Here is a 26,997-nt window from a genome sequence, read left to right on the forward strand (position 1 = left end):
TGGTTAAAGGCATTAGTCTAGTGTGCAATGACTACTTAAGCTTTCCTGGATACATTTCTGGTACACGATGCTAAACATGTTGCGATCTTCAAACTAAGCGAGGTTGTGTTTTTGTCCCATGATTTCACTAGAATAAAGGGGGCCACAAATGCACTATAACGTATGTTGGCTCAACTAAACATTTGGGTTCTCATAGAATCATCAAATACAATACTAGCATGGAATCCTAATTGCTTTACCAAAATTTTCTAAATTAACCCTAGCAATTTTTATGCAATTTTCAAAAATTAATCCTAGGATTCTAATATAACTAATGTAATCAACCCCCTACCCCACACTTAATTTATGCAATGTCCCCATTGCATGTTATGCATGAAAAAGAACATAAAAGTAGAGAAAATTAGAACAAACTCCCCTGGGATAGTAGTTGCGAGGTTGATATTCTTCTTTTGAGCTCCTTCTTCAGCTGACTTTGGACATGGGAACAGCTCATCCATGCCATGGGTGTCAAATCTCGTATGGTTATGCTCCAAAATATAGAGGAAAAAGATCTTGGAAATGCTCGGAAAATAAACAGTGATAGCATAGCCAATTGCCTTCGTAGAATGTAATCAAATCACCAACTCAAAGGTAAGAGAAAGAGCAACTCGTCGAGTTGGGTCACTGAAACTGGCACAGTCGGGTTTTTCCAAAAGAACTCGACGAGTTTTATGCACTGAGTGAACAAAATATACTCCAACTTCAGTTTCGTTTCTGGATTTTAAGGGAATGATTATAGCAATATTCCCCCTTATTTTTCTTCAGTAAAAGCTCATCCTTTCAGCCATTTATTCACCAGACTTGTAATTAGACTCAATTCTCCCACTCTTCTCGTTTTAGACTCGATTTCACATTTATTCCTCACGCTTTAACAATTTGATCGATTCTCGCCCTAACTTCTGCAAAGATCAAAATCAAGAACCAAATAATAAAAAGGAAAACAATCATTAAATTAAAATCCTACACTACCCTAATAAACTAGAAGTTCAAAAAGAAAAAGAAAAGCAAACTTCTAATGACGGGTTGCCTCCCGCAAGCACTTCTTTTTGTGCGAGTCTTTCGCTGGACTCTCAACTTGATAAACTTCCAATAAAGTCAATGCCAATCCATCTGTTGCATTGAATATCTTCTTTGGTGGACCAATTTGTAAAATTTGGCTCTTTGCTTCTATAATTGGCCAAACGAGCTTGAATATATAAAACCCAAGAATCTTGATAAGGGTTGGGACCGGTTGGATACTAATCAGAAATGGATCGCGTTTCAGAACTTTCTCCAAAGTTGGAATCGTCACCCCATCCTTCGAAACACAAACTGGAAATACAGGGGGCCATGTCGTGGTAATGGTCAAACCACAGCTTGGTTCCTGCAATTCAGCTTGTTCTCGTTCTTCATTTGACCCTTCTGTTAGCAATCTTTCCAGCTCCTCCAAATCTCTTTCTGGATTAAATTCTTCATCTTTTAACTCTAGCTCTTGTAACTCAGATTGCTCTTTTTCATTAGGCAAGATGTTATCTAACCATCTTCCAAATTTCATCAAATCCTCATCTAAGTCATATTCCTCATCTTCTTGCTCTATTTCCTGTACTACTTCCTCAAGAAAAGCATCAAAAGCATCGAGATTTGGAAAATACATAATAATATTATAGTAAAAATTAAAACAGAAAACGTGTAACTTTATATGAGATAAATCTCACACAAAGGATCGATAACGCTAGCAAATAAAATTAACTATTAGAATCGTTCCCCGGCAACGGCGCCAAAAACTTGATGTGTGTAAAACGCACTAGTTTTAATCCTATTACTTCAAAAACAAATTAAACACACGAAAGGCAGTGAACCTATCGATTAATAGTATAGTTTAAGCAAGTAGGGTATCGAACACAGGGAACGGTAACAATCAAATTAAGTACTAGTATTACCTAATTAAAAAACAATTAATAAAAGAGGGGGTTTCTCTAGTTTTGCAAGACTAGAAACTTAATCAATCAATTAACTTTCAAACAAAGGCAATTAACAACTAAGAAGAACAAGAAATGACAACTAGATTCAATGATAAAAGAGACTTCTGTTCAGATTCGATTCACTTATTCATATAGTTGATTTCGTGGCAAGTGCAATGGATTAATATGTCAATGGTTACCGATTCCTAATGTGATTGGGTTCATGTTCATTATTACCAATCCTTTAGTAGACAAGTTAATTCAAACAATGGCCAGTTGATTAAACTAACAAGTTTCCTAGTGTTTAGTTCGTATCAAGCAAGACTTATAATAATAGTTAATCAAATTTGTTCAATTCAATCAACTCATGTATAGATGTTCATCACACATGCTCACACATTGATTTACATATTTTATAATTAACCCTAGTTTCATATTCACTATTCTTGGGCATACAATCTTATATTCATAAAACTATATGAATAAAGTGATCAAGAAGATATTCATGCAACTCAATCACTTATTTGTTAACTAAAAACACTTATCATCAATACATAAGGATTTTTAATAAGATTAACAAGATGAATAACCAAATTAATATCAATTCAACCACTCAATCAAACCATATTCATAAGATTATCTCATCCAAACAGAAGTAAAAAGCTTTTAGCTCATATCTAAAGCAAGTAACAACCTAAAATCAAAATCTAATGTTTCAAACATGGTTCAAAACAAATATTAAGAAAAGAAGAATGATTATTTTCCTTTGATTCTCTTCTAAGTTGTCTCTTATGTTGCAATCTCGAAAATAGCAGCTCCAAGAACCCTTCTGGTCTTCAAAAGTCGCAGCTAGCCTCCACAAAAAGTTAGGGTTCGAATGAGAAGAGTTTCTATATATAAATTCTGAAAACAGCATCAACTCGACGAGTTTTCACCAAAAACTCGTCGAGTTTTTTCGATAATCCGCGTATACAGCGTGTACGGCAAGGCATCTTCGAATCTGGAACATTCTAACCAACTCGTCGAGTTTGTGCTAAAAACTCGTCGAGTTTCTTTTGGAATCAACATTTTCTCAAAACACGACAGTCGTCCAAAATTGTGTCTAGTTTTCATAACATTTTGAATCTTGTCAATCGGAGTTACAGTTCAAGAGATATGGCCAAAACACTGATGAGGGGTCAAGCTGTCCAGCAACATCCTTCTTTCTTCAAAATCCAAGATCCAAGCTTCCAATCACTCAATCCTCTTCCTTTCTCACCCGAGCATGTCTTTTATTGCTGAAATTGAAATATTAAGCTAATTAAGTATCTTTTGTTCATAAAATGATATAAAGTCAACAATAATTAATAATATCGCTGTCACATAAAATCTCTATAGGCTCCTTTATAGCTGGTACAACTCCAAGGTCTCTGATGAAGTTCTTCATCCATATCGCCTCCTTTGCCGCTTCGCTTGCGGCTATGTACTCTAATTCGCATGTTGAATCAGGTACAGTCTCCTTCTTAGAACTTTTCCAAGTTACCACTCCACCATTCAGGGTAAATACTCATCCCGACTGAGAGCAGAAATTATCTCTATCGGTCTGAAAGCTGGCGTCACTATACCCCGTTACTCTCAAGTCATCACTCCCACTGAGGGTAAGGACCCATTATTTAGTCCTTCATAGGTACTTGAGAATATTCTTTACCGCAGTCCAGTGAGCCTTACCAAGATTCCCTTGATATCTGCTGACCATGCTCAAGGCAAAGGCCACATCAGGGCGAGTACAAGTCATAGCATACATGATCGAGCCAACAACGGAAGCATATGGTATTCGACTCATCGCATCTATCTCGGCCTTTATACTCGGACTCTGAGTTTTACTCGGTTTGGCATTTCTTTGGATCGGAAAGTCACCTTTCTTGGAATCCATCATGTTGAACCTATTCAACACCTTTTCCAAGTAGTTACTTTGACTAAGTCCAATTATTCTCTTACTCCTGTCTCTCAATATCCTTATCCCAAGAATATAGGCAGCTTCTCCGAGGTCGTTCATAGTGAAACACTTCCCAAGCCTGGACTTAACCTCCTGCAAGGTTGGGATGTCATTTCCTATGAGTAGTATGTCATCCACATACAATACCAGAAATCTAACTGTACTCCCACTATCCTTGACATACACACAAGACTCATCCTCGCTTCTCAAAAATCCAAACTCTTTGACTTTCTCATCGAAACAAAGATTCCATCTGCGAGATGCTTGTTTCAATCCATAAATGGATTTATCAAGCTTACATACTCTATTAGGATACTTTGCATTGACAAAACCCTCTGGCTGACTCATGTAAACATCCTCAGCCAACTTTCCATTAAGGAAAGCGGTTTTGACATCTATTTGTCATATTTCATAATCATGAAATGCAGCTATGGCTAGCATAACCCTAATAGACTTAATCTTCGCCACTGGTAAGAAGGTCTCATCATAGTCAACTCCTGGAGTTTGAGTAAAGCCCTTCGCAACCAGTCGCGCCTTATATGTGTGTACTTTCCCATCCATGTCGGTCTTCTTCTTGAAGATCCACTTGCACCCGACTATCTTACGACCCGGTACATTGTCAACCAAGTTCCAAACTTGATTGGCATACATGGACTGAATCTCGTTGTCCATATCCTCTTTTTATTTAGCAGATTTGGGGCCTGCCTTGGCTTCCTTGTAGTTGTTAGGTTCATCCAAATTTATCAGTGTGCTATCACTGATAAATGTATCACCCTCAGATGTTATATGGAAACCATACAACACGGGTGGAACACTAACTCTACTGGAACGCCTCAGAGGTATAGACTCGTCAATTGGCTCAACAGGAGTTTCTTCCTCAGTTTGATTGCTAGTGTTTGAGATTCCTTCACCGCTTGACTCTTGAAGCTCTTCAAGGTCAATTTGCCTCCCACTGTCTCCTTGGCCTATAAGTTCTCTCTTACGAAAGACTCCTCTCCTCGCAATGAAGACAACATTGTCACTCGGTCTGTAGAATAGATATACAAAGGACTTATGTGGGTAACCGATGAAAATACACCGCTCACTACGAGTTTCAAGCTTTTCGTGAGTCTTGCGTATCATGAAAGCCTCGCAACCCCAAACCTTGATTTGTGCTAACGAGGGAACCTTCCCTGTCCACATCTCGTGAGGTGTTTTGGCAACCTTCTTAGTTGGGACAAGATTAAGGATATGGGCACCAATCTTTAAGGCATACCCCCCAGAATGAGATAGGTAACAAAGCTTGACTGATCATGGAACAAACCATGTCCAACAAGGTTCGATTGCGCCTCTTAGCTACACCATTAAGTTGTGGTGTCCTAGGTGGCGTCAACTGTGAAACAATCCCACATTCCTTAAGGTAGTCTTGGAACTCGATACTAAGATACTCACCATCCCGATCGGATCGGAGCATCTTTATCTTCCTGCCCAGCTGATTCTCCACTTCTTATTTTAACTCTTTGAACTTTTCAAAGGTTTCTGACTTATGATTGATTAAGTAGACATATCCATATCTAATGTAATCATCAGTAAAAGTCACATAGAAGTGGTTAGCATACCTTGTGGCGGTTCTGAAGGGACCACACACATCGGTGTGTATGAGATCCAACAAACCCTCACCCCTCTCACAAGTACCGGTGAAGGGTGACTTAGTCATTTTTTCAAGCAAACAAGATTCACAAGTGTCGTTCGACTTTAATTCAAACGACTCCAAAACTCCAGCCTTTAGGAGTTGGAATATGCGCTTCTTGTTGACATGTCCAAGACGACAATGCCACAAGGATGCCTTATTCAAACTATTGGAAGAATCAATATGTAACACATTATTTCCTAAGTTGTCTACAACCATCACAGTTTCATATACACAACTACAAGGCAATGCTTTAAAATAAAATACACCATTATTGAAAGAATTAATAGCACCAATTTCATTATCAAATGAAAAACTATAACCTTGTTTGTACAAACCATAAAAGGAAATAATATTTCTCTCCATATCAGACGAGTAACAACAATTATTCAAATCTATTTCTAACACACTACTAAGCAATAAAGAGTAAACTCCAAGTAACAACAATTATTCAAATATATTTCTAACTCACAACAATTATTCAAATATATTTCTAACTCTCTACTAAGAAATAAAGAGTAAACCTTGCATATCAGAACAAATGTGAAATCCACAACCTATATCAAGGGCCCAAGAGTGAGCATGTGATGAGTTTTTAGATAGAATAGTGTAAATACTTGCATGGGTGGGTTTAACCTTCCCATCCTTTACATTTGCAAGTACTTATTTTCATTCTTAATTTATTTTATCTTATAAATTAGTATAATGCACATAAAATGACATAATCCACATAATATTCAAGTAATTTCTCTTTATTACTTCAAAATAAGTTACATTTGTTGACCCTAACTATTACATCATCATATTAATGTTTAGCCTCGAAACACGGGCGTTACAGTAGTTGTCTCTATGATGCTTGCATGAAAGACCAAGATCTGGCCCTTGGCACTTGTATGTAAGATCGGGATTTGACCCTCTACATTGAAAGGAAAGACCATAGGGGTAGCCTAGGGTACTTGTATGTTTTATGTATGTGGTATTTTGGGGAACTCACTAATCTATGTGCTTACAATTTATGTTTATGGTTTCATGTACTTCCGATTCGAAAGGGAAGGGCCCGACGTGATATCATAACACCCCCCCCCCCCCCCCCCCCGCGCTCATGATTTCCACATTTGAAATAATTGTACCATGATGTTTTGAATATTATGACTTGATGTTGGTTTTGAACAATTAATGGATGATTTGATTGAACTTTAAATGAAAATTTTGGTTACCATTTTCGGGATGTTACAACCCGTTTGATTTGATTGAATACACTACTAAAGAATTTCTACCTCTTATTATAGTGTGTGCTTCCAGAGAGGCACACATGCAAGAAGGAAGTTTGAGCTTGATACAAATGGCTAAAATATCTTTTGCTTTATATGATTATCAATTAAATAAAAAGTTATTCTATGTATCGATTCTTACATCTCCTACTACCGGTGGGATGATAACTAGTTTTGGTATGTTGGGGGATATCATTATTGTCGAACCCACTGCTTATATTGCCTTTGTGGGTAAATGAGTAATTGACCAAACATTGAATAAAACAGTACCTGATGGATCACGAACCGAAAACATATTTCAGTATTTTAACCACGACTATCAGTTCATTCATTTCTTGAACCTAAACCTAAACAAAAAATCAGGTTAACTGGTATTTGGTTAACCAATTTTTTTAGGTTCGGTTATTCGGTTAACTAGTTAACCATTATTAATTAATAAAAATATGTTAAGATAACCGAACCCCATAAAAAATTTCCTTAAAAAATGAATTGCAATGATTAATCCATATAATTAAAAATAATCAAATTCAGATGAGTTATCAAATATTTGAGGAATATGGAAAATAATATTGACTACTATAAAAATATATTTTTTAATTATTAGATAAAAGATAGTCAAATATCTACTTGTTTATATGAAATGATGACGAAATGCAAATGCCGATTTTAATCTATATTAACTTATTTATATATAATAAATGTTAAAGATGACAATTAATGGTTTAAAATGGCAAATGTAAATAATATGACAATTATTAATTGTAATTAGAAATTTATAAGAAATAATTTGATATTAACTTAAACGTCTAAACATAAATAATATTTAAAAAATAGAAAATAAATTTTCGATTTTTTGGTTAACCATCCGTGGCAAAAAACATGAACCATAACCGGACCGAAAAACCGAAGATTTATCTATTCGGTTAACCAAACTGAAAAAGTCAAAAATATCCATTCGGTGAACCTGAAAATCGGTACGATTTTTAGGTTTTTTGGATATTTTAAACACCCCTAATTCCTATAGTATAACAATATTTGCATATACAACTACTATAGTACAACTATTGTCTTCCATTACCATGTTATAGTGCAACTATAGTCTTCAATATCAAAGCTATGATATAACTATAGTCTCATTAGAGTCACAAAGACACAATTTGCATACTACTACAATAATACTACTACAGGCTCTTCGTAATCATACAATCATACAACAACTATTGATAATATTGACAAAACGTCTTTTGAATGCATAGTCATATGTAGTCGGAAAAAATATATATACAGTCAAACAGACGTTCCTAACTGAAAGCAATAAGGCTAGATCAAGAGTTCTAAGGTAATATGATTTTAAATGCATACAAACCCTATGACATTCACTTTACCTCTATCAATATTAACAATACCCCAACCAAACAAAACTGGCAGATATACATGCTAACATGAGACTGTCCTAGTGTATAACATAATCGTATCACACTCCCTTCTCCTTTGAGAACATAAACCATAATTGTTTAGGGTTTTAGCTGGTGGTTTCCAGTGTTGCAGATTTGTTCTTGGGTGCAATCACATAAGTGACATCTTTCTTTGGGTTCTATTCAATCCGTTCAACCAATGAGAAAGAAGAAATAAAAAAATTAACAAAATTTTCATTATTGATTAGAAAAATTTTATAATTTTAATTTTAAAAATATATATTTCATCCATAGGGGATGTCTTTGTCAAGGAATTGTTTGGGAGCCTCAAAACCGATTATACAACAATAATGGTGGATTACTTTCAATTTAACATTGATGAATTTTTTACAATCCTATAAAAATCAAATAAATAATTCGATAGTCTAAACTTGTTTAAATTTTACCATAATTAGACGAATCGAATTAATTCCATTCGATTTCCCTTCATTCAGTTTTAATTTTTTTACCCAATTCGAATTTTAGAAAACCCGGTTACCTGCTCTATCCCAAATTCATATAGAACTTCACTTATAATTTCCCACCACTCTCACTTTCATAATCAATCTCCTGGATATATCAATATTTAATTCATCTAGATATACCTAATCTCTACGTATCGCTGACGAATACTTACACAATCAGTTACCAGTTATCATCCCTGTTTTGAGATCTGTAACGCAAATTCAGTGTTCATAGCTAGGGTTTCCTGTTTTTCCCTGATTCGAAGAGCTATGAAGGTTCATCCGGCGCCAAATAGGCGAAACATCACTGTCCGGTACGATTTTGGTTCGCAGTCTGGTGACACCGCTGCTATCTGCCGTCAAAAGAAGCTCCGGCGACTCCCTCACATCTTTGCTAAAGTAATCGAGCTTCCTTTTTACTCCGACGCCGAGGTTTCGATCCAGGAAACGTCAGATTCCTTGAAGTTTGTTGTCGATACGGACGACGATATCGCCACCGACGTCGCGGCTCATACTATCGAGATCTATCCTGGCGTGACGAAAGTTGTTGTAAGAGGGACACGTGGTGTCGATGATTCTGGTGGTGGTGTTAATCAGCTGGAGGTTGATTTGTGGCGGTTTAGGCTTCCGGAGTCTACGCAGCCGGAGCATGCTACGGCAGCTTTTAGCGATGGAGAGCTTGTTGTTACTGTACCCAAAGATGTTAATTTGGTGAGGAATCAGGAAGTTTGGGGTGAAGGTAACGGAACTGGACGGTTTGTTATGGTACAGTAATATCAATATGAATACATTTTGCAGTTTAAATTTGCCATTTTTGTTAAGTTTGATCGAATGTTGTTTTAGGTTGATGTCTTGATGATCATCGTCCTCAATGAATATGTATGTTGATGTTGATGATGATTCCTGATTTCGAGCCTTCAATTCCATTTGAATTATGTGATTTTTGTGACCTCCTAACTATGTGCTTCTATAATGTTAAAGATTTATTGAGTTACAAATGCTTCTTATCATCATTGATCGAATCATAATCCATTGTCAATGTATCTAACAACGAGCTTTATCATGCTAACTGTGTGAATGAACTCACTAGAAGTATTTATCCTTAAAGAAACTACCATTTTGGTGAGGATTTGAAACCAGTTTGACTACAGAGCAAGTATTTATGAATTATGATTATCCTATCAACACAAATCCAGTAAGACCACTCAAATTAGTGTTTCTTTCCCTTTGGGGCTCCTGCCATCATAAAGTAGCTAGAGTATATATTCCTTCAATATCTATCTCATGCTCACCTTAGAGATTCTCTGTTTAAAGTAGGCCTCAATAATTTCATCTCAAAATATGTTGTTTCTACTTTATGTCATAGACGTAATTGTAGAGATTATGAAACTTAATGTTTATATCGTACATTTGTTAAAATAGATATGGTGTCTAAAAGGGTATATGTTTCTTGTTGGAACTTTTGTGATCATTGAATGTAGGATAGTTTTTCAGCCCTCATTCATCACTTTCCAAGATGCCCCTAATCAATCCACTTCCCTTGGTTTCCTTCTACTCTTACTTTCATAAAAGCTTCAACCTTTTAACTACTTTTAGAACCAAAAATGGGATTCCTTATGAATTCTATGAAAATCATATATGATGAATTCGTTTTTTTTTTTTTTTTTTTTTTTTTTTTTTTTTTTTTTTTGTCTTCATTTGCTTGCATTGTGGGGTAAATTTGCAAAGAATGGTAACCAAGCTTGTTTAAAGAGTAAATTACAATTTTGGTCCTTGTGCTTTACACAAAATCACAAGTTTAGTGCATGTGCTTTAACTCAAAATCCCAAGCTCTATCCAAATATTGAAGTCATTTTATATGGGTCAGAGATTGTATACGCAACAAAATACGAACTTAAGGATGACTTCAACATTTGGACTGAACTTGCAATTTTAGGTAAAGTATAGGGACCATTCTTGTAATTTTGGGTAATATGACACAAGTTGGTTGTTATTATGCAAAAAATGAGAACCATCTTGGCTGATGTTACCCTAAATTATTTTCTTTTTTAAATTTAAAGTGTGGGACCAAAGGATGCTCTTTGGTCAATGCTTCCTTTTGTTTGTTTAGTGTTTGTTTAGTGGATGAATGTTATCAACTTTTCGCATGATTTGGTTGAATCATATGTTTTTTTTATTAAATTATATGACTTTTTTCTTTTCTTTTTATCTTCCTATTTATTGAAAGTTAAGCTTTTTTTCATGAGCAAGTACTCCAACTTTATTTGTCCATATGTCACGGGTTTGTTATGTAAACGTTTAGTACATTTGCAAGATGCATTCAGCAGTTTGTTGGTTTGAAATTATTGTTGTTTTTGGTAATGTGGTCCATGGTACTTTTTTTTTTCGTCTAGTTCTCATCATGTATAAAGTTGAGCACAATGAAAATGATGGCTATATATATATATATATATATATATATATATATATATATATATATATATATATATATATATATATATATATATATATATATATATTTGAATTTATGTAATTGTGTATGATATTTCATTCTTTTGTTTTCTTTTAGAGAAATCTATCCTCCTACCTTTTAATCCTATTAATCTTTTTACTCATTAGATTAAGGCAAGTGTCAAAATCAAAAGATGCCATTAAAAGAGAAAATTAATGGACTCCACATCTTATTATTGTTATTTAATATGAGTAGGAAGATAAGTATAAATAAAAAGTAGGAGGATTTTGAATTTCTGTGTTAATTTTTCCATTGGAAAATTGTCATTGATTTGTAATTGTGTTTTTTTTGAGTATAGTTTTCAAGCAAATGTTGTTTTATTACTTGGCAGTAGAGGTAAGAGATGCCAACGCAAAAATTTGCGTTATATATATGTCCTTGATGCTACTTGCAATACCAGATGTGTTCTTTCAAGTAAAATGACCAAAGGAAAAAAGAATTGTGAACATCAATTTATCATAAAAAAAAGTTTGATCAGCTTTACCCAATGCCAATGGAACATCATACCAAGAAGAGTAGTGTTTCTTGAAAGAGTCAACAAAAATTCCATGAATAATATAATAATATAATAATATAATATAGAAATCCGATTTATTAGCAATTAATTAACTAAAAATTCAACGTTCAGATGAAAGAATCAAACGTAATTAGTTTCATTGATGACTTTCACAAATCCTACCGACGTTGTGAAGAAATGAATCGGCAAAGGTTTTATGGAATGATATACAAAGTATTTTTATAATTTTAAAGGGGTATTATGGTCAATCCGTTCCATTTTTAGTACATCAAAACCTTTATATTTTTTGAAAATTTTTAATGTAATGGATCGTAATTATCAAACCGTTGAGAATCGATCATCTAACATTTTTTTTGCTATTTAGGGTTTATTGAACTCAAAGCTTTAAATTAGACATTTTAAAAAATATAAGAGTTTTAACGTAAGAAAACAAATAATATAGTGATTTTTTTAAGGATTAGATGAAAATGTGTTGGGCTTTCCTAAGGTTTTACCATCAAATTATCCCTAAATGTTATACATAAAGTCATAAATCTTCCTGAGTTCCTGTCATTGGACTGTATCATTTAAGCTCTTAAATGAGAACAGTCAAAATAATGGAGCGGATATTTAGGCTTTACAACGGACTGGCTTATCTGGGCTTTTGTTATACTTGGATAATTATGTTTTTAGGGCTGGGTTATTTGGGGATTTTTTTTTTCTTTCTAGGGATGTATTTGGAATAATAATTTTAACTAATTTCAATACGAGATACATGTCATAAACATTAAGCAAAATTAATCTGATTCAATTAAAGAATTATATTAGAGTTATATTCGATTTTAGTTTCTTAGATTCTCTATTGTTATAAATTAGCGAAATGTTTTTTATTTTTAATTTTTTTTTATTTATAAATATATAATCAAAATACCATTAAGAAGTTTAAACAAAAATGTTTATAAGACAAATAAACACCGTTTGGCACTTAACTGGAACAATAATTTAATTCTTCCGCGGCCGCCCCCGCTTAACCGACTTGAGTCTGAACTACCCAACAAGAAGTTCAATTCTTCTATAACATAACGGGACGGGGTTGTGCGCGAGCTTAATATATAAATCTTAGTTATTATCGTACAACGAATGAGAAGGTAAACGAGCAACAAGTTGCACCTGTTGTTTGTTCTTTTCCGGTGACTTCTTCTGTTATATAGTTGCATAATAGAAAAACTATTTATGGATTTTCATAGAGATACAAATATAAAGGCTAGATGAAAGAAATAACAACGTAATGCCATTTATTTGTTTATTATGGCATCCCACTTCCATTTGTTCCGACCGGAGCATTGTACTTTCAATTTGTATCTTACTAAGTCATATATTTTAAAAATCTATCAATTTGAGCTTTTTTTTCTTACCAGAGCATTGTAATTTGAAAAAATAAATAAACAAACTACCCAATTATAGCAGTTGAAACCTTTTTGTGTTTGGATTACATTATTATAACTGTTTTGTGGGATAGATTTGTTTCAAAGACAACAATAAAATTTTAAGAAATCTAGCAACTAAATTGGTTGTAGACTACCGGTTTTACGTTATTGAGCTTCATATCCTCAACCGTTTTGATTTTTTGTTTGCAAAGGTCGAGAGATATAACTCAAAAGTAGTTGTGTAAAACTGCAACATAACACTTTTGAAAAAGCAAAAACAACAATAAAATAGTTTCGGGGAAAAAAAACATCTTTGCACACAATACTTTTAAAAGAAATTGAACCTACAAAATGTAAATAACTCTTAAGTTCTAAAATGTAAGAAGGGGATCGTAAACATTTAGGTGAGTCTCAGAAAGGTGGTTATTTTCTTGAATTTAGAGTTCTAGATAAGCTTCTTATACTAACTTCTTCTAAAAGTTGCATTATCATATACTTTAAAAGTTATCTGAGTCCCCAAATGTTAGAAAACTGACGAAATCTAACTTCTTTCAATGCGGTCACAAATCTCAACAGTTTGCTTTGCTGTGCAAACGACTTTTGTAGCCCTGAAAATGGAATAGTTGAGTTATAGTGAGAACTAAAAAACATATGTATATACACAAACAGATCATATGCACCAAAAAAAACAAAATCAAACAAACATATAAGTTGTGCCTAAGACATCTATTAAAAAAAACCAAACTTTTTATATTAAAATATGTATATGAATATACATAACAAAAAAAAAATACATTAAGGAATTCAATGTGTTAATTAATTAATCATGTTTTTCTAAAATTTCGTTAGTTTATTTTAGATTTGAGCGAGTAATTTTTAATCTTAGTGTTTACCTGGTAAAAAGGAATAGTTGATGATTCATTTCCTTGACTTTCAATGCCGCTTAATGACTCCTTCTCTAGATTTCGAATGTCACGTAGGTTATCTGAAGCGGCCTGAAAATAAACATTTATACAAAAAAACAAAAAAAAAAAAAGAAAAAAAAAACTTATTGGGCAAACTGCAAAAAATAATGAAAGTAGGCCCTTCATAGCTCAAATTCACCTCATCCGATTCCTAATTTGTAAAAAAAACTGACCTTCCATATAGACTGTGTTTGGCACGCCACAGTTAGCTGATAAGCTAGCTTATTTTTCGAGATTTTTTATGTTGTCGTGTTTGGTAAGCCAAAAATTAGCTTTTAAGCTAGCTTTTTGAAAAGCTACATAGACTAGCTTTTTAGGAGCTTTTATTAAAATATTCAAATACACCCCTTAATTAATTATAGAAACACATACTCTTACATGTCTTTTTATGTAATTTTATATATTTTAGCTAGCTTTTCAGCTAATTTTACCAAACGTTATCAGCTAACTTTTTAGCTATCAGCTAGTTTTTTATTTAACAGCTAGCTTTTCTGTAACATCCGGAATTTCAGGTATTATATTTATTCGTTTGAATTTCAAGTTTTGTGGAAGAACTCGGCGAGTTGATGCGTAGACTCGCCGAGTAGAGACGCGGATCATTATCCGGATGGATGGCTGGACTCGGCGAGTCTACGCTGTTTAATAAAACCCTACTTCCTCGGGTTTGGGGCCTATTTAAAGGGCCTTATGGCCGTCATTTGCGGCTACCAGACCCCAGAGAGAAACCCTAAGTGAGCTAGAGCGTTTGTGAGAGGAAAGGAGTCATTTATTGATCCTTTGTTGGTGTTTTTGCAAATAGAAGAGGACCAAGGCAAGAGGAGGCTGAAGAGGGTGCTAATCCAGTGATTCCAGGGCTCAGAGACTTCATTTTGAGGTATTCATTTGACCCTTCTTTAGTTTATGGTGTAATTCTTAGAGTTAGGGCTTTTTATCCCCATTAGAGAATGGTTATATGGAGCAATTGGTCCCTTCTCGTGTTTGTGTTGTAGATCTGGACCCAAAGAGGTCCAGAGACCCTTTTCCCTTGAGCTTTATGGGTATTAATGGAGGTTATGAACTTAGGATGTCATTTTAGAGGCCCTATCTTCAAATAAGGCCTTTGATCCTTTGCATGTGCACCAAGATGTTAGCTTTACGTGATTATAATGCTTTGGGAAGCTGGATCTATGGTTTAGAGGAGCGGGTCTGACCTGAAGAGGTCAGTTCAGCTTGAGCATGACATGGACTCGCCGAGTCCAATAGCCGACTCGGCAAGTAGGACGAGGGTTTTCCCGATAATCACATAGTTGGTGACTCACTGAGTTGGGGAAAGCGACTCGGTGAGTCAGAGGGAATCTAGAGGACAGAGTGCACGATGGTACTCGCCGAGTCAGGAGCCGGACTCGGCGAGTTGGGTCGGGACATTTCACAGTTTGAGATCAGTGATGATTTGCAGAGTTGAGGTTGACTCAGTGAGTCAAATGAGGACTAAGAGAGTGAAGAGTATGTGTGGACTCGTCGAGTCATAGTTGCGCACTCGGTGAGTTTGGTCAAGGTTGACTGTTGACTTCGTTGACTTTTAGGGTTAGTCAATGTTTGGACCTTAGAGTCATCGGAAGGGTAGGATAGTCTTTTATCCTTCCTAGAGGATGTATTGAGAGGAAGAGATTAGCCTAGCCATGAGGGTTGTATTAATTAGAGTATTTATTTCATGTGATTAGGCAGGGGCTAGACCAGAGTTACCGAGTCAGAGATTTACTGAGATATTCGAGGTGAGTCTTCTCACTATACTTTACCTTGAGTAGGTAAATAGAGTTATGTGATAAAGTGTTTGTATGCTATATATGTGTTATGTGTTGCACTGCATTCTTCTATGTGATTTATGTTGTGCATGTTGCAGAGTTAGAACCTGAGGGTTCACAGAGTTTGGGTGCACGGACCCATAGAGTTATAGCCTCGAGTGGCTAATATGTGTTATATGTGGTATTTTGGGGAACTCACTAAGCTTTGTGCTTACAGTGTTTTATGTTAGGTGTTTCAGGTACTAGTGAGGATCGCGGAAAGGCACCGGCTTGATCAGTACACACACAGGATTTTTATGCTATGAGATATTGGGATTGATATATGTTATGAATTGAGTTTTCAAACAATGATGCTTTTATGAATAATGAATGAATTATGTTTTTATAAAATGAGAAAATTTGTTTTTGAAATTTACGTTGTTACATTTTCAGCTAGTACGCTAAACATAGCCATAGTTCTTATTACCAGCCTCCTTCCAGAATTAAATGCATCCACAAACATGCGTGTAGCTTCTACCAAAAGGGGTCCAGTAAGAGGTACTTTGTCCACCACTTTCATCTTAGTTTCCTTCAAAATAAACTTCACAAAATCATCTCCATCTTTTCGGTATTCGTTTGTCAAATGAGGGCCGTACACAGTTTCAAAATAAACTAACATGAGTGAAAATAATTTGTGTTCATGATAAGGATTGCTTGCTTACCCTTGCAGTTAGGCGAACGAGGGACAATCCTTCGTTAGATGGACTTGGAAGACCGAAGCAGTGCCTCACCGGAAGGAGTTCTTTTATGCATGGTTTCCACAAGCACAAACCTCTTGTGCATGGTTTCCAGTTCTCCGCCATTTTAATACCTTTACACTCGTTCATAATCTACAAAATATATTTATAATATAAAAAATATAACAACACACAACAGAACATAGAATACAAAATCAACGCCTCTTTATTTGCTAAATTTAACAAACTGTACCTATTTTGCCAACACCAGCGCTCCCTATCACTCCGATAACTGCTATTTCCTCTTTGAACGTCTTAACAAGATCCATGGTTTTTTCATTAACGAATAACTTTCCTTCTTCATCACATCCCACGAATTCCATTGATTGTTTAGACACCATGACTAGTAGCATAATAAATCAGATGATGATTTTCAATACGGAAGTTTTTTTTCGTATAAAAAGCAGGAATGACATGCTAATTTTGAATGTAAATGTTTGTGTGTAATCATTTATAAGTTGCAACTTGATGATCGAATTTGGACTTAAAGGGATCAGCGGTGGTGTTAAGACGAAAGCAACGGAGAGATAGTATCTGGTAAGAGTATCGGAAGAGGCGATGGGGTGGCTACTTGACCGAGGTTAATTGTGCATACCTATCAAAAAGGTAAAGAGTAACCTGACTTGGGAGACTTGGGTGTGAACCTGACACCAATAGCTGCACCTCCATCTATGTTGACAATAAGAACTCAAATGACAGCTTCTTCATTTCCCATGATGAACACATTAAATGGTAATAGTAGTTACGGTAGACTAGCTTAACTATAAATAAGAGCTCTAACTTCAGTTGTAGAGCACCACAAAAACAGAGAGTGATAGAGTGAGTATTTGTAATAGAGGGTTATTTTTCTTTTCTTGTAATTGAGCTAGTAAGCTCCTCCTTTTGTTCTAGTTTTGAATAAAAGTTTGTTTCAACCCCAATAAGTGGTATCAGAGCTTGGTTAAGCTCCGGGGGAGCATTCTCTGTTTTTTGGAAACTTTTTGTCTCAAAAACAATTTCTGAGTACACCGTTGGAAAGGTCTCGTTCCAAGGATTCCGAAAATATATTTTTTTGACCACCGGAAGGCTTCCAAATCGCCGATCAAAGTTGGTCAAAAGTTGCCAGAAAGTTTGCCGGAAAAACCAGGGTTCGTCGGAGAAGACGACACTGTAGCGGGTACTGTAGCAGTGACGTCATCAGTGACGTCAGCAGCTGACCAAAGTTCTGAAAATTGCAGTTTAGCCCCTGTTCTTCCGAAAAGTGCAATTTAGCCCCTGTTTTTCAGAAAAATTGCATTTTTGGTCCCGTTTTTCAGAAAATTTTCAGTTTAGCCCCCGTTTTACTTCTGTGAAAGTTCTATTTGCCCCCTGAACTTCTGAAAAGTTCATATTGGTCCCTGTACTTCAAAAAAAAATTCATAGTCGTGTATGCCCAAGTATATGCCAAAAATGACTACACCAACTTCGTCATCTTCTCAAGCCGAAGTTGAAAGTTTTCAAAGGACCGGGAAAGGCGGTAGTGTTATGTTACACTATCCAATGCTCACGAAGATGAACTACGCGGTGTGGGCCATAAAAATGCGAGTGAATTTACAAGCACAAGGAGTATAGGATGTAATTAAAAATGCAGAAACGGACGAACGTAAAGATCGGATGGCTCTTGCGGCTATTTATCAAGCAATTCCAGAGGACGTACTTCTGATATTAGCTTAGAAGGACACAACTAAAGAAGTATGTGAAACAATTAAGATGATGCACATGGGAGTCGATCGGGTCAAGGAGGCTAAAGCTCAAACCTTGAGAAGTGACTTCGAGGTGATCCAGATGAAAGACAGTGAATCGGTAGATGATTTTTCCATGAGATTGAATACTATCGTAACCGGTATTCGATCTCTAGGTGAAAAGATTGAAGAAATTACGGTTGTGAAGAAGTTTCTGCGAGCCGTACCGATACGATTTATACAAATCGTAACATCGATCGAGCAATTCGGAGATTTGAAGAATATGACGGTGGAAGAAGTTGTGGGTCGTCTAAAGACCCATGAAGAGAGACTTCGAAGCTATGGAGAAAAAGAAGGAGGACCTTCTCTATTGCTTACACATGCCGAGTGGGCATCTCGTTCGAAGCAAACTGGCGAGAGAAACTCGTCAAACACTTCAAGAGGACGAGGAGGACATGGTAACCAAGGCCGGGGACGAGGCCGAGGTCGTGGACGTGGCCAAGGAGGTGGTCGCGAGTACAATACAAATCAGAATGACCATAATCCTTCTCGAAAGGATAAAAGTAAAATCAAATGCTTTACTTGTGAACAATTTGGTCATTATGCTTTGGAGTGTCCAAACAAGAATCGAGGTGAGGAGGCGAACCTCACTCAAGCCAACGAAGAAGATCCTATTTTGATGATGGCAGCCATACAAGAATATACACACAAAAAGGTGTCTCTAAGAGAGAAGATTTGTGTTAATCTTCTTGCATCGGGAGAAAGTCGAGTCGAGTCCGAGGTATGGTATCTCGATAACGGTGATAGCAATCACATGACTGGAGACCACTCAAAGTTTCGCGAACTAGATTAGCACGTTACGAGTCACGTGAAATTTAGGGATGGTTCGACCGTCGCTATTTTGGGAAAAGGGTCGATTTTATTTGATAGCAAAAATGGCGACCAAAGACTCCTTAATGAGGTATATTTCATTCCAAGTCTAAAAAAACAATATTATTAGTCTTGGACAAATGACGGAGGAAGGGATTCGGGTCATAATGGATGGGTCGGATCTGACATTGTTTGACAGAAACAAAACTCTACTTTTGAGAGTTAAACGATCCCCAAACCGGTTATATAAAACTCCTTTAAGGACCGGTAGACCGACTTGTCTTTTAGCAACAAAAGACGAACCAGCTTGGATATGACATTCTAGACTCGGTCATGTTAACTTTCTCGCCTTAAAGAAGTTGTCCGAAAAGAATATGGCAATCGGAGTCCCAAAGATTGAGCACCCAAACCAAGTATGAGAAGGATGCGTTCTTTCCAAACAAACCCAAATTCCTTTCCCGGATCATGCAGTTTTTTGGGCTCAAAAGCCTCTACAACTTGTTCATGCGGACTTATGTGGTCCGATCACACCTACATCTGTTGGAGGGAGTAAATATTTTCTCCTTTTAGTAGACGATTTTAGCCGGTGGATGTGGGTTTACATGCTATCGGAGAAGTCGCAAGCCTTGAGCGCTTTCAAACGGTTCAAGTTGATGGTTGAAAAGAATTCAGGTTATCAAATAAAGACACTTCGAACAGACCGAGGGGGAGAGTTCACTTCAAAATAATTCTCATTATTTTGTGAAGAAAATGGTATTTAAAGACATCTTACGACACCATATTCGCCTCAACAGAACGGAGTTGTAGAAAGGCGAAATCGGACCGTTATGGACATGGCAAGAAGTCTGCTCAAAGGTAGAAATGTTCCGGGAGAGTTTTGGAGAGAAGCGATTAGACATGCAGTTTATCTTCTCAACCGCCTGCCAACAAAAGCACTTCCCGACAAGATGCCTTATGAAACATGGTTTGGCAAAAAGCCCAACCTTGAACATCTAACACTTTGTGGTTGTGTTGCTTTTTCTAAACTTGTAGGTGGTCACTTGAAGAAGCTTGATGATCGAAGTAAAAAGATGGTGTATTTAGGTGTGGAAGATGGAACTAAAGGCAACCGTTTGTTTGATCCACAAGACTGAAAGTTGCGAGTTAGTCGCGATGTTGTTTTTGACGAAAAAGAAGAATGGAATTGGTACAAAAACAAAGAAGAAGAGATGGCGACTCCTAAGACCTTTACCATAACTGAACCACAACCCCAAATACACCTCGAAATGACCCCGAAATCAACCCAGAACAACCAAACAGTCCAGGAATCGATGCTATCCAAGTTGGACAACCATATGCTGAATTTGACGAGCCTGAACCAGCTCCACAAACTCCTGTCTCAGCCCCGTTTTCTTCAACCTCGCCCCATATGGAAAGCCCTTCTAGTGAGATTGGGCCAAGGGGATTACGTCTGTTAACCGATATTTATTCTGAAACCGAAAATGTATTCCTTGAACCCGGAGAATTGTTGATGATTGCAGCGGATCAACCTTTGAATTTTAAAGAGGCGGTAACCTCTAAGGCATGGCAGGAGGCTATGGAAACAGAGTTGGATGCAATCGAGAAGAACAAGACATGGCAACTTACCGATTTGTCACCCGGACACAAAGCAATCGGTTTGAAATGGGTGTTTAAAGTGAAGAAAGACAACTTGGGAAAAGTGGTGAAGCATAAAGCTCGATTTGTAGCAAAAGGATTTGTACAAAAGGAAGGAGTCGACTTTGATGAAGTTTTTGCACCGGTAGCATGACTTGACACCGTAAGGATCATTCTTGCCTTAGCAGCTCAACATGGGTGGGTTGTCCATCATCTCGATGTCAAGTAAGCTTTACTCAATGGAGATCTCAAAGAGGAGGTTTATGTCACCCAACCAGAAGGATATGTTGATAAACCAAACAGTCACAAGGTGTTCAAGCTTTATAAAGCTCTTTATGGTCTATGACAAGCTCCTCGAGCTTGGAACATTTTTTAGATAAAAGCTTAAAAAGACTTGGTTTTACAAAAAGTTCACAAGACCCAGCTGTTTACAAAAGGAACTCAAAAGACATAATTCTTATTGTTGGTGTCTATGTTGATGACTTGATCATTACCGGGTCGAACACTAACGACGTTGTCGAATTCAAAGAACAAATGAAGAAAGAATTCGAAATGAGTGACTTGGGATTACTTTCTTACTACCTTGGAATCGAAGTTTCGCAAAAGAAGTGGGGAATATCTTTGCGACAAACAGCTTATGCAAAGAAGATTTTAGAGCAATTTGGGTTGCTGGATTGCAATCCGACAACGTCACCAATGGAACCTAAGTTGAAGGTTAAGAAGGATGAAGATGGTGAAAAAGTTGATCCAACCGAATATAGGCGGGTGGTAGGTTGTTTGAGGTACTTGACTCACACTCGACCGGACTTGTCATTTTCAGTTGGAATTGCAAGTCGTTTCATGGAGGAACCGGCCATTTTGCACTTCCAAGTTGTGAAACATATCTTACGGTATGTGAAAGGAACCGTTAATTATGGAATCAACTATGGAAGAGGTCATGAAATTGAAGATTTTGTTGGTTTTACTGATAGTGATCTTGGAGGTGACCCTGTTGATAGCAAGAGAACAAGTGGAATGATTTTCTATCTAGGAAGGAACGTGATAACTTGGCAATCCCAAAAGAAAAAGAATGTTGCTTTGTCCACATGTGAAGCCGAGTTCATGGCAGCTACAACAACAACATGTCAATCCATTTGGCTTGCTAATCTCGTGAAGGAGCTCACGAGACATCATATCATGCCTATCACCTTATATGTTGATAACAAGTCAGCAATCGCATTGATGAAAAATCCCGTGTTTCATGGTCGAAGCAAAGACATTGACATTCGTTATCACTTCATACGAGAATGTGTTGAACGTGGGCAAATTATAATGGAATATGTCAACTCGAAGGATCAACGGGCGGACATCTTTACAAAGGCTTTAGCATACGTGAAACATAGTGAAATGCGAAACATGATCGGTGTGACGAATCTCGAGCCAAGTTCGGTTTAAGTGGGAGAATGTGAGCGTACACCTGACTTGGGAGACTTGGGTGTGAACCTGACACCACTAGTTGCACCTCCATCTATGTTGACAATAAGAACTCAAATGACAGCTTCTTCATTTCACATGATGAACACATTAAATGGTAATAGTAGTTACGGTAGACTAGCTTAACTATAAATAAGAGCTCTAACTTCAGTTGTAGAGCACCAAAAAAACAGAGAGTGATAGAGTGAGTATTTGTAATAGAGGGTTGTTTTTCTTTTCTTGTAATTGAGCTAGTAAGCTCCTCCTTTTGTTCTAGTTCTGAATAAAAGTTTGTTTCAACCCCAATAAAGAGGACTTAGCGTTAGGGTTAATTCCGGTACACCGATAATCATGTTGATTGACGATCGAATTTACAGAAAGCGGAGGTGTCGCGGAGTGCCGGAGTGGTGTGACACGGTCCACCTTCCTGCTCCAGCCCAATTCACAGAAAGGCCCAAACGAGAAAGACGCCCACCTACACGTTTGCTGGACTAATCATTCGTCAAGCCCTAAAATTGCTTTAGAACAAATCAAAGTCTCATGAGACTTCGTTTCTATACGGAGTATTTGTTTAAATAAAGATAAAATTGCAATGGTTGTCAAAATTATGTGGTTGTTGGTCCGAAAAGATTTGGTGATCATGGTCCAATTTTTAATATTTCTTGTGTTTTTCGTCCTTATCAGTTCGGAAAGTCTATTATACCCTTTATATTTGTTTTTTTTAATTTTTTATATTTAAATTAATATTTTTACTTAATTAAAAACATAATAAGGTCTCTCTCTCTCTCTCTCTCTCATGAAATTAGAAATTGATTTGTTAAGTTCTTGAAAAAAGGTATGAAGACATACTTAAACTACAAAAATCGATCCCCAATGTTACTCTCATTCTCAATAAGGTTTGGTGGATATCTCTTATGCATTCTCTTTATTCCTTCCACCAATTGAGAAAAAAAGAGAGCAAACAAAAAACGATAACAAAAGTTATGGGTTTTGTTTTAAATCTCTTCCCCTATAACAATTGTAATACTTCTGAATCGATTGATGCAAACATCATCATAACTAGATAAAGAAGCATCGAGAGATCTAGAAAAGTGAAATGATTCTACGGTGACCCTACCCATGTTTCTTAGACTGTGACATCCCAAAATTCACGGTCATTTTAAAATTTTTATTTATGCTTATTTTAAAACCAGAGTAACATTTTAAAGAAAGTGTTGCGGAATTTGTTTCCAGAAAAACATGATAAATACGTTATCAAAGCATTTCCTAAGAAATGTATCTTATTCATTTTAAAACTTTGGGATGTCACCGTCAATACAGAAACATAAGCATAAACAGACCTTACATTCATTTATACTAGTGATCCACATCTCCTTAATCTCTCGGTGTAATGTAGATTCATATCGACACCTGTGATACAAATAAACTGAGTTAGTCAGATTGGAAAACCTGATGAACACATAGGATTTTCAACCCACAATAATATAATTATTAAGTTTAAACATTAAACAATCAACCCAATTACTCATCCCATTATCTTCTTTGCTCTTAAGGATCTACCCAATTACCATCAAATTATCCCTAAATGTTATACATAAAGTCATAAATCTTCCTGAGTTCCTGTTATTGGACTGTATCATTTATGTATCATTTAAGCTCTTAAATGAGAATGGTCAAAATAATGGAGCGGATATTTAGGCTTTACAACGGACTGGCTTATTTGGGCTTTTGTTATACTTGGATAATTATGTTTTTAGGGCTGGGTTATTTGGGGAATTTTTTATGTTTTTTTATTTGTTTTTTCTAGGGATGTATTTGGAATAATAATTTTAACTAATTTCAATACGAGATACATGTCATAAACATTAAGCAAAATTAATCTGATTTAATTAAAGAATTGTATTAGAGTTATATTCGATTTTAGTTTCTTAGATTCTCCATGGTTATAAAACGGACTATGTTTTTTAAGATATAAATATTAACAGTTTCAATTTAAATAAGAAAAAAGAAAGAGAAATTAAATTTCTTTCTATTTTTCTTCCTACTCATCGTCATACCCATTTGAAATGATGATAAATATATTAAAATATAATAAATATTATCCAAATATAACATTTGTCATCATCTCATATATATAGGATTATAAGTACGAAAAAGAAGTAGAAGGATATTTAATTTCTCATATTTACATTTTGAGAAGCATATATTTGGTAAATCTAACTTATTACTAGTAATTAAGCAGCTAAGAATTAGGATCCCGATCCCAATCTTGCAAACCCAAAAACGATGTAAGATCCGGATCTTGGCAACCTTGAGGTGATATGCATAATACACACCAATCAGCTGGAAATTATGCAATTGAATTTGGACATATAAGATTCAAGACACAAAACACACGGATGGATGACACAAATATAAAGGCACATAGAAAATAAGCACTTTTGGCTTATGTCAGGTTTCATGGGGATAAATTAGAGGTGAGCTCGGTGCGGTTATTAGCTAAAACCTCACCACTAACCGCAAATGCGGTTAATCCATTTTCAAAACCGCTTGATGCGGTTATTTTTGCGGTGCGGTTAGGCGGTTATTTTTGCGGTGCGGTTTAGTTTTTTTTTTGTGTTGCGGTTATTAACCGCATGGATTTGATGTGATAGTTTTGTGTGGTTTTTAACCACAGTTTAGAGCTCAAACGGTTTTAAGAGTCCAAACATATTAATTGTAATAATAAAAAAACCATAAGGTATAAGAAAATAAACTTAAATCACAAACAACTAATATCTTAAAAACGTCAAATCAATAGTAATTAACAATAAATATCTTAAATTTGTCTAATTTCACCATTTTTCAAAGGTTAACATAACAAAAAACCAACACTTTTGTCTTCTGGTATTTATCCATCTTTCATCCATGAAACCTGTCTTATTTTTAATATTTGATATATTAATAATTAATAAAAAAGTGTATAAAATATATGCGGTGCAGTGCGGTTTTTGAAAACTAATAACCGCACCGCACCGCAAGTTTGCGGTTTTTGGAAAACAGAAAACCTCACCATCGGTTTTTATTGCGGTTGCGGTTTATGCGGTTTTTGCGGTTAATTTTAGTTGCGGTGCGGTTTTTGCTCACCCCTAAGATAAATGGTTCTCCATATACCATTAGTAATACTGGTCAATTCAGATTTGCACCAAAAGATCTAAAAGGCACCACAGGCAAATCTAGCGAAGTTTTTTTTTTAAATCAAAAAACCATTAAGAAGTCTAAAAAATCAAAAATAAAATGGATAGAATGTGTTATTGCTTCATGTTGTTTGTTCTTTTCCAGTGATTTCTTCTGTTATATCAGTTGCACAATAGAAAAGCTATTTATGGGTTTTCATAGAGATACAAATATAAAGCTAGATGAAAGAAATAACAACGTAATTCCATTTATTTGTTTACTATGGCATCCCGCTTCCATTTCTTTCCACTAGATCATAAATCATTGTACTTTCAACTTGTTTCTTACTAAGGCATATACTTTAAAAATCTACCACTTTGAGCCTTTTTTTTTTTCTTACCAGAACATTGTATTTTGAAAAAAATAAATAAATAAACTGCCCAATTATAGCAGTTGAAACCATTTTGTGTTTGGATTACATTACTATAACTGTTTTGTGGGACATATTTGTTTTAAAGACAACTATAAAATTTTAAGAAATCTAGCTACAAAATTGGTTGTAGATTACCAATTTTACATTATTGAGCTTCATATCCTCAACCGTTTTGATTTGTTGTTTGCAAAGGTTGATAGATATATCTCAAAAGTAGCTTTGTAAAACCGCACCAAAATAACTTTATAAAACTGCAACATAACACTTTTGAAAAAGCAAAAACTGCAACAAAATAGTTTCGGAAAAAAAAAACATCTTTGCACACAATACTCTTAAAAGAAATTCAACCAGCAAAATGTAAACATTTAGCTGAGTTTTAGAAAGGTGGTTATTTTCTTGAATTTAGAGTTCTAGATAAGCTTCTTATGCTAACTTCTTCTAAATGTTGCATTATCATATACTTTAAAAGTTATCCGAGTCCCGAAAACTGACGGAATCTAACTTCTTTCAATGCGGTCACCAATCTCAACAGCTTGCTTTGTTGCGCAAACTACTTTTGTAGCCCTGAAAATGGAATAGTTGAGTTATAGTGAGAACTAAAAAACATATGCATATACACATTCACATATAATGATCATATGCACCAAAAAAACAAAATCAAACAAACATATAAGTTGTGTCTAAGACATATATTAAAAAAAACAAACCTATTTTATTAAAATACGTATATGAACATACGTAACAAAAAAAAAAAAAAAAGAACTTAAAAAAAAAGAACTTACCTGGTGTTGTATGATGCTGCTTGACAAAATTAAGGAAAGAAAAAATAAGTTTTCTCTCTTTCTTTCCTGTAACACGGAAAGAAATTTACAAAAGCAAAAGAATAAAAAAATTTTAGAAAAACAAAGCAAGTAAAAGTAAAACCAACCAATATGTAATATGTTGTACATATCTAAACCCTCACAGTCAATTACAACGTTTT

The 26,997-nt window shown here is 35.5% G+C and overlaps 3 protein-coding genes across 3 annotated transcripts; all 3 read left to right on the forward strand.

Annotated features, from left to right (window-relative positions):
• Positions 1-8,845: 8,845 nt before the first annotated feature.
• On the forward strand, positions 8,846-9,810 carry LOC145055638 (uncharacterized). The gene is made up of 2 exons (XM_079004003.1): positions 8,846-9,577; positions 9,656-9,810. Exons 1-2 carry the CDS (start codon positions 9,083-9,085, stop codon positions 9,698-9,700), a joined length of 540 nt encoding a protein of 179 aa, XP_078860129.1. The 5' UTR covers positions 8,846-9,082; the 3' UTR covers positions 9,701-9,810.
• Positions 9,811-18,497: 8,687 nt separating this feature from the next.
• LOC145051151 (uncharacterized) lies at positions 18,498-19,322 on the forward strand. Its single transcript, XM_078999277.1, has one exon. It carries the CDS (start codon positions 18,498-18,500, stop codon positions 19,320-19,322), a length of 825 nt encoding a protein of 274 aa, XP_078855403.1.
• A 1,425-nt stretch (positions 19,323-20,747) lies between these two features.
• On the forward strand, positions 20,748-21,128 carry LOC145051152 (putative mitochondrial protein AtMg00820). The gene has a single exon (XM_078999278.1). The coding sequence runs from the start codon at positions 20,748-20,750 to the stop codon at positions 21,126-21,128; it is 381 nt and encodes a 126-aa protein (XP_078855404.1).
• Positions 21,129-26,997: the final 5,869 nt, after the last annotated feature.

This window comes from Lactuca serriola, chromosome 5 (genome assembly GCF_051521515.1).
Source record: "Lactuca serriola cultivar US96UC23 chromosome 5, Lser_US96UC23_V15, whole genome shotgun sequence".
NCBI classification, from domain to species: domain Eukaryota; kingdom Viridiplantae; phylum Streptophyta; class Magnoliopsida; order Asterales; family Asteraceae; genus Lactuca; species Lactuca serriola.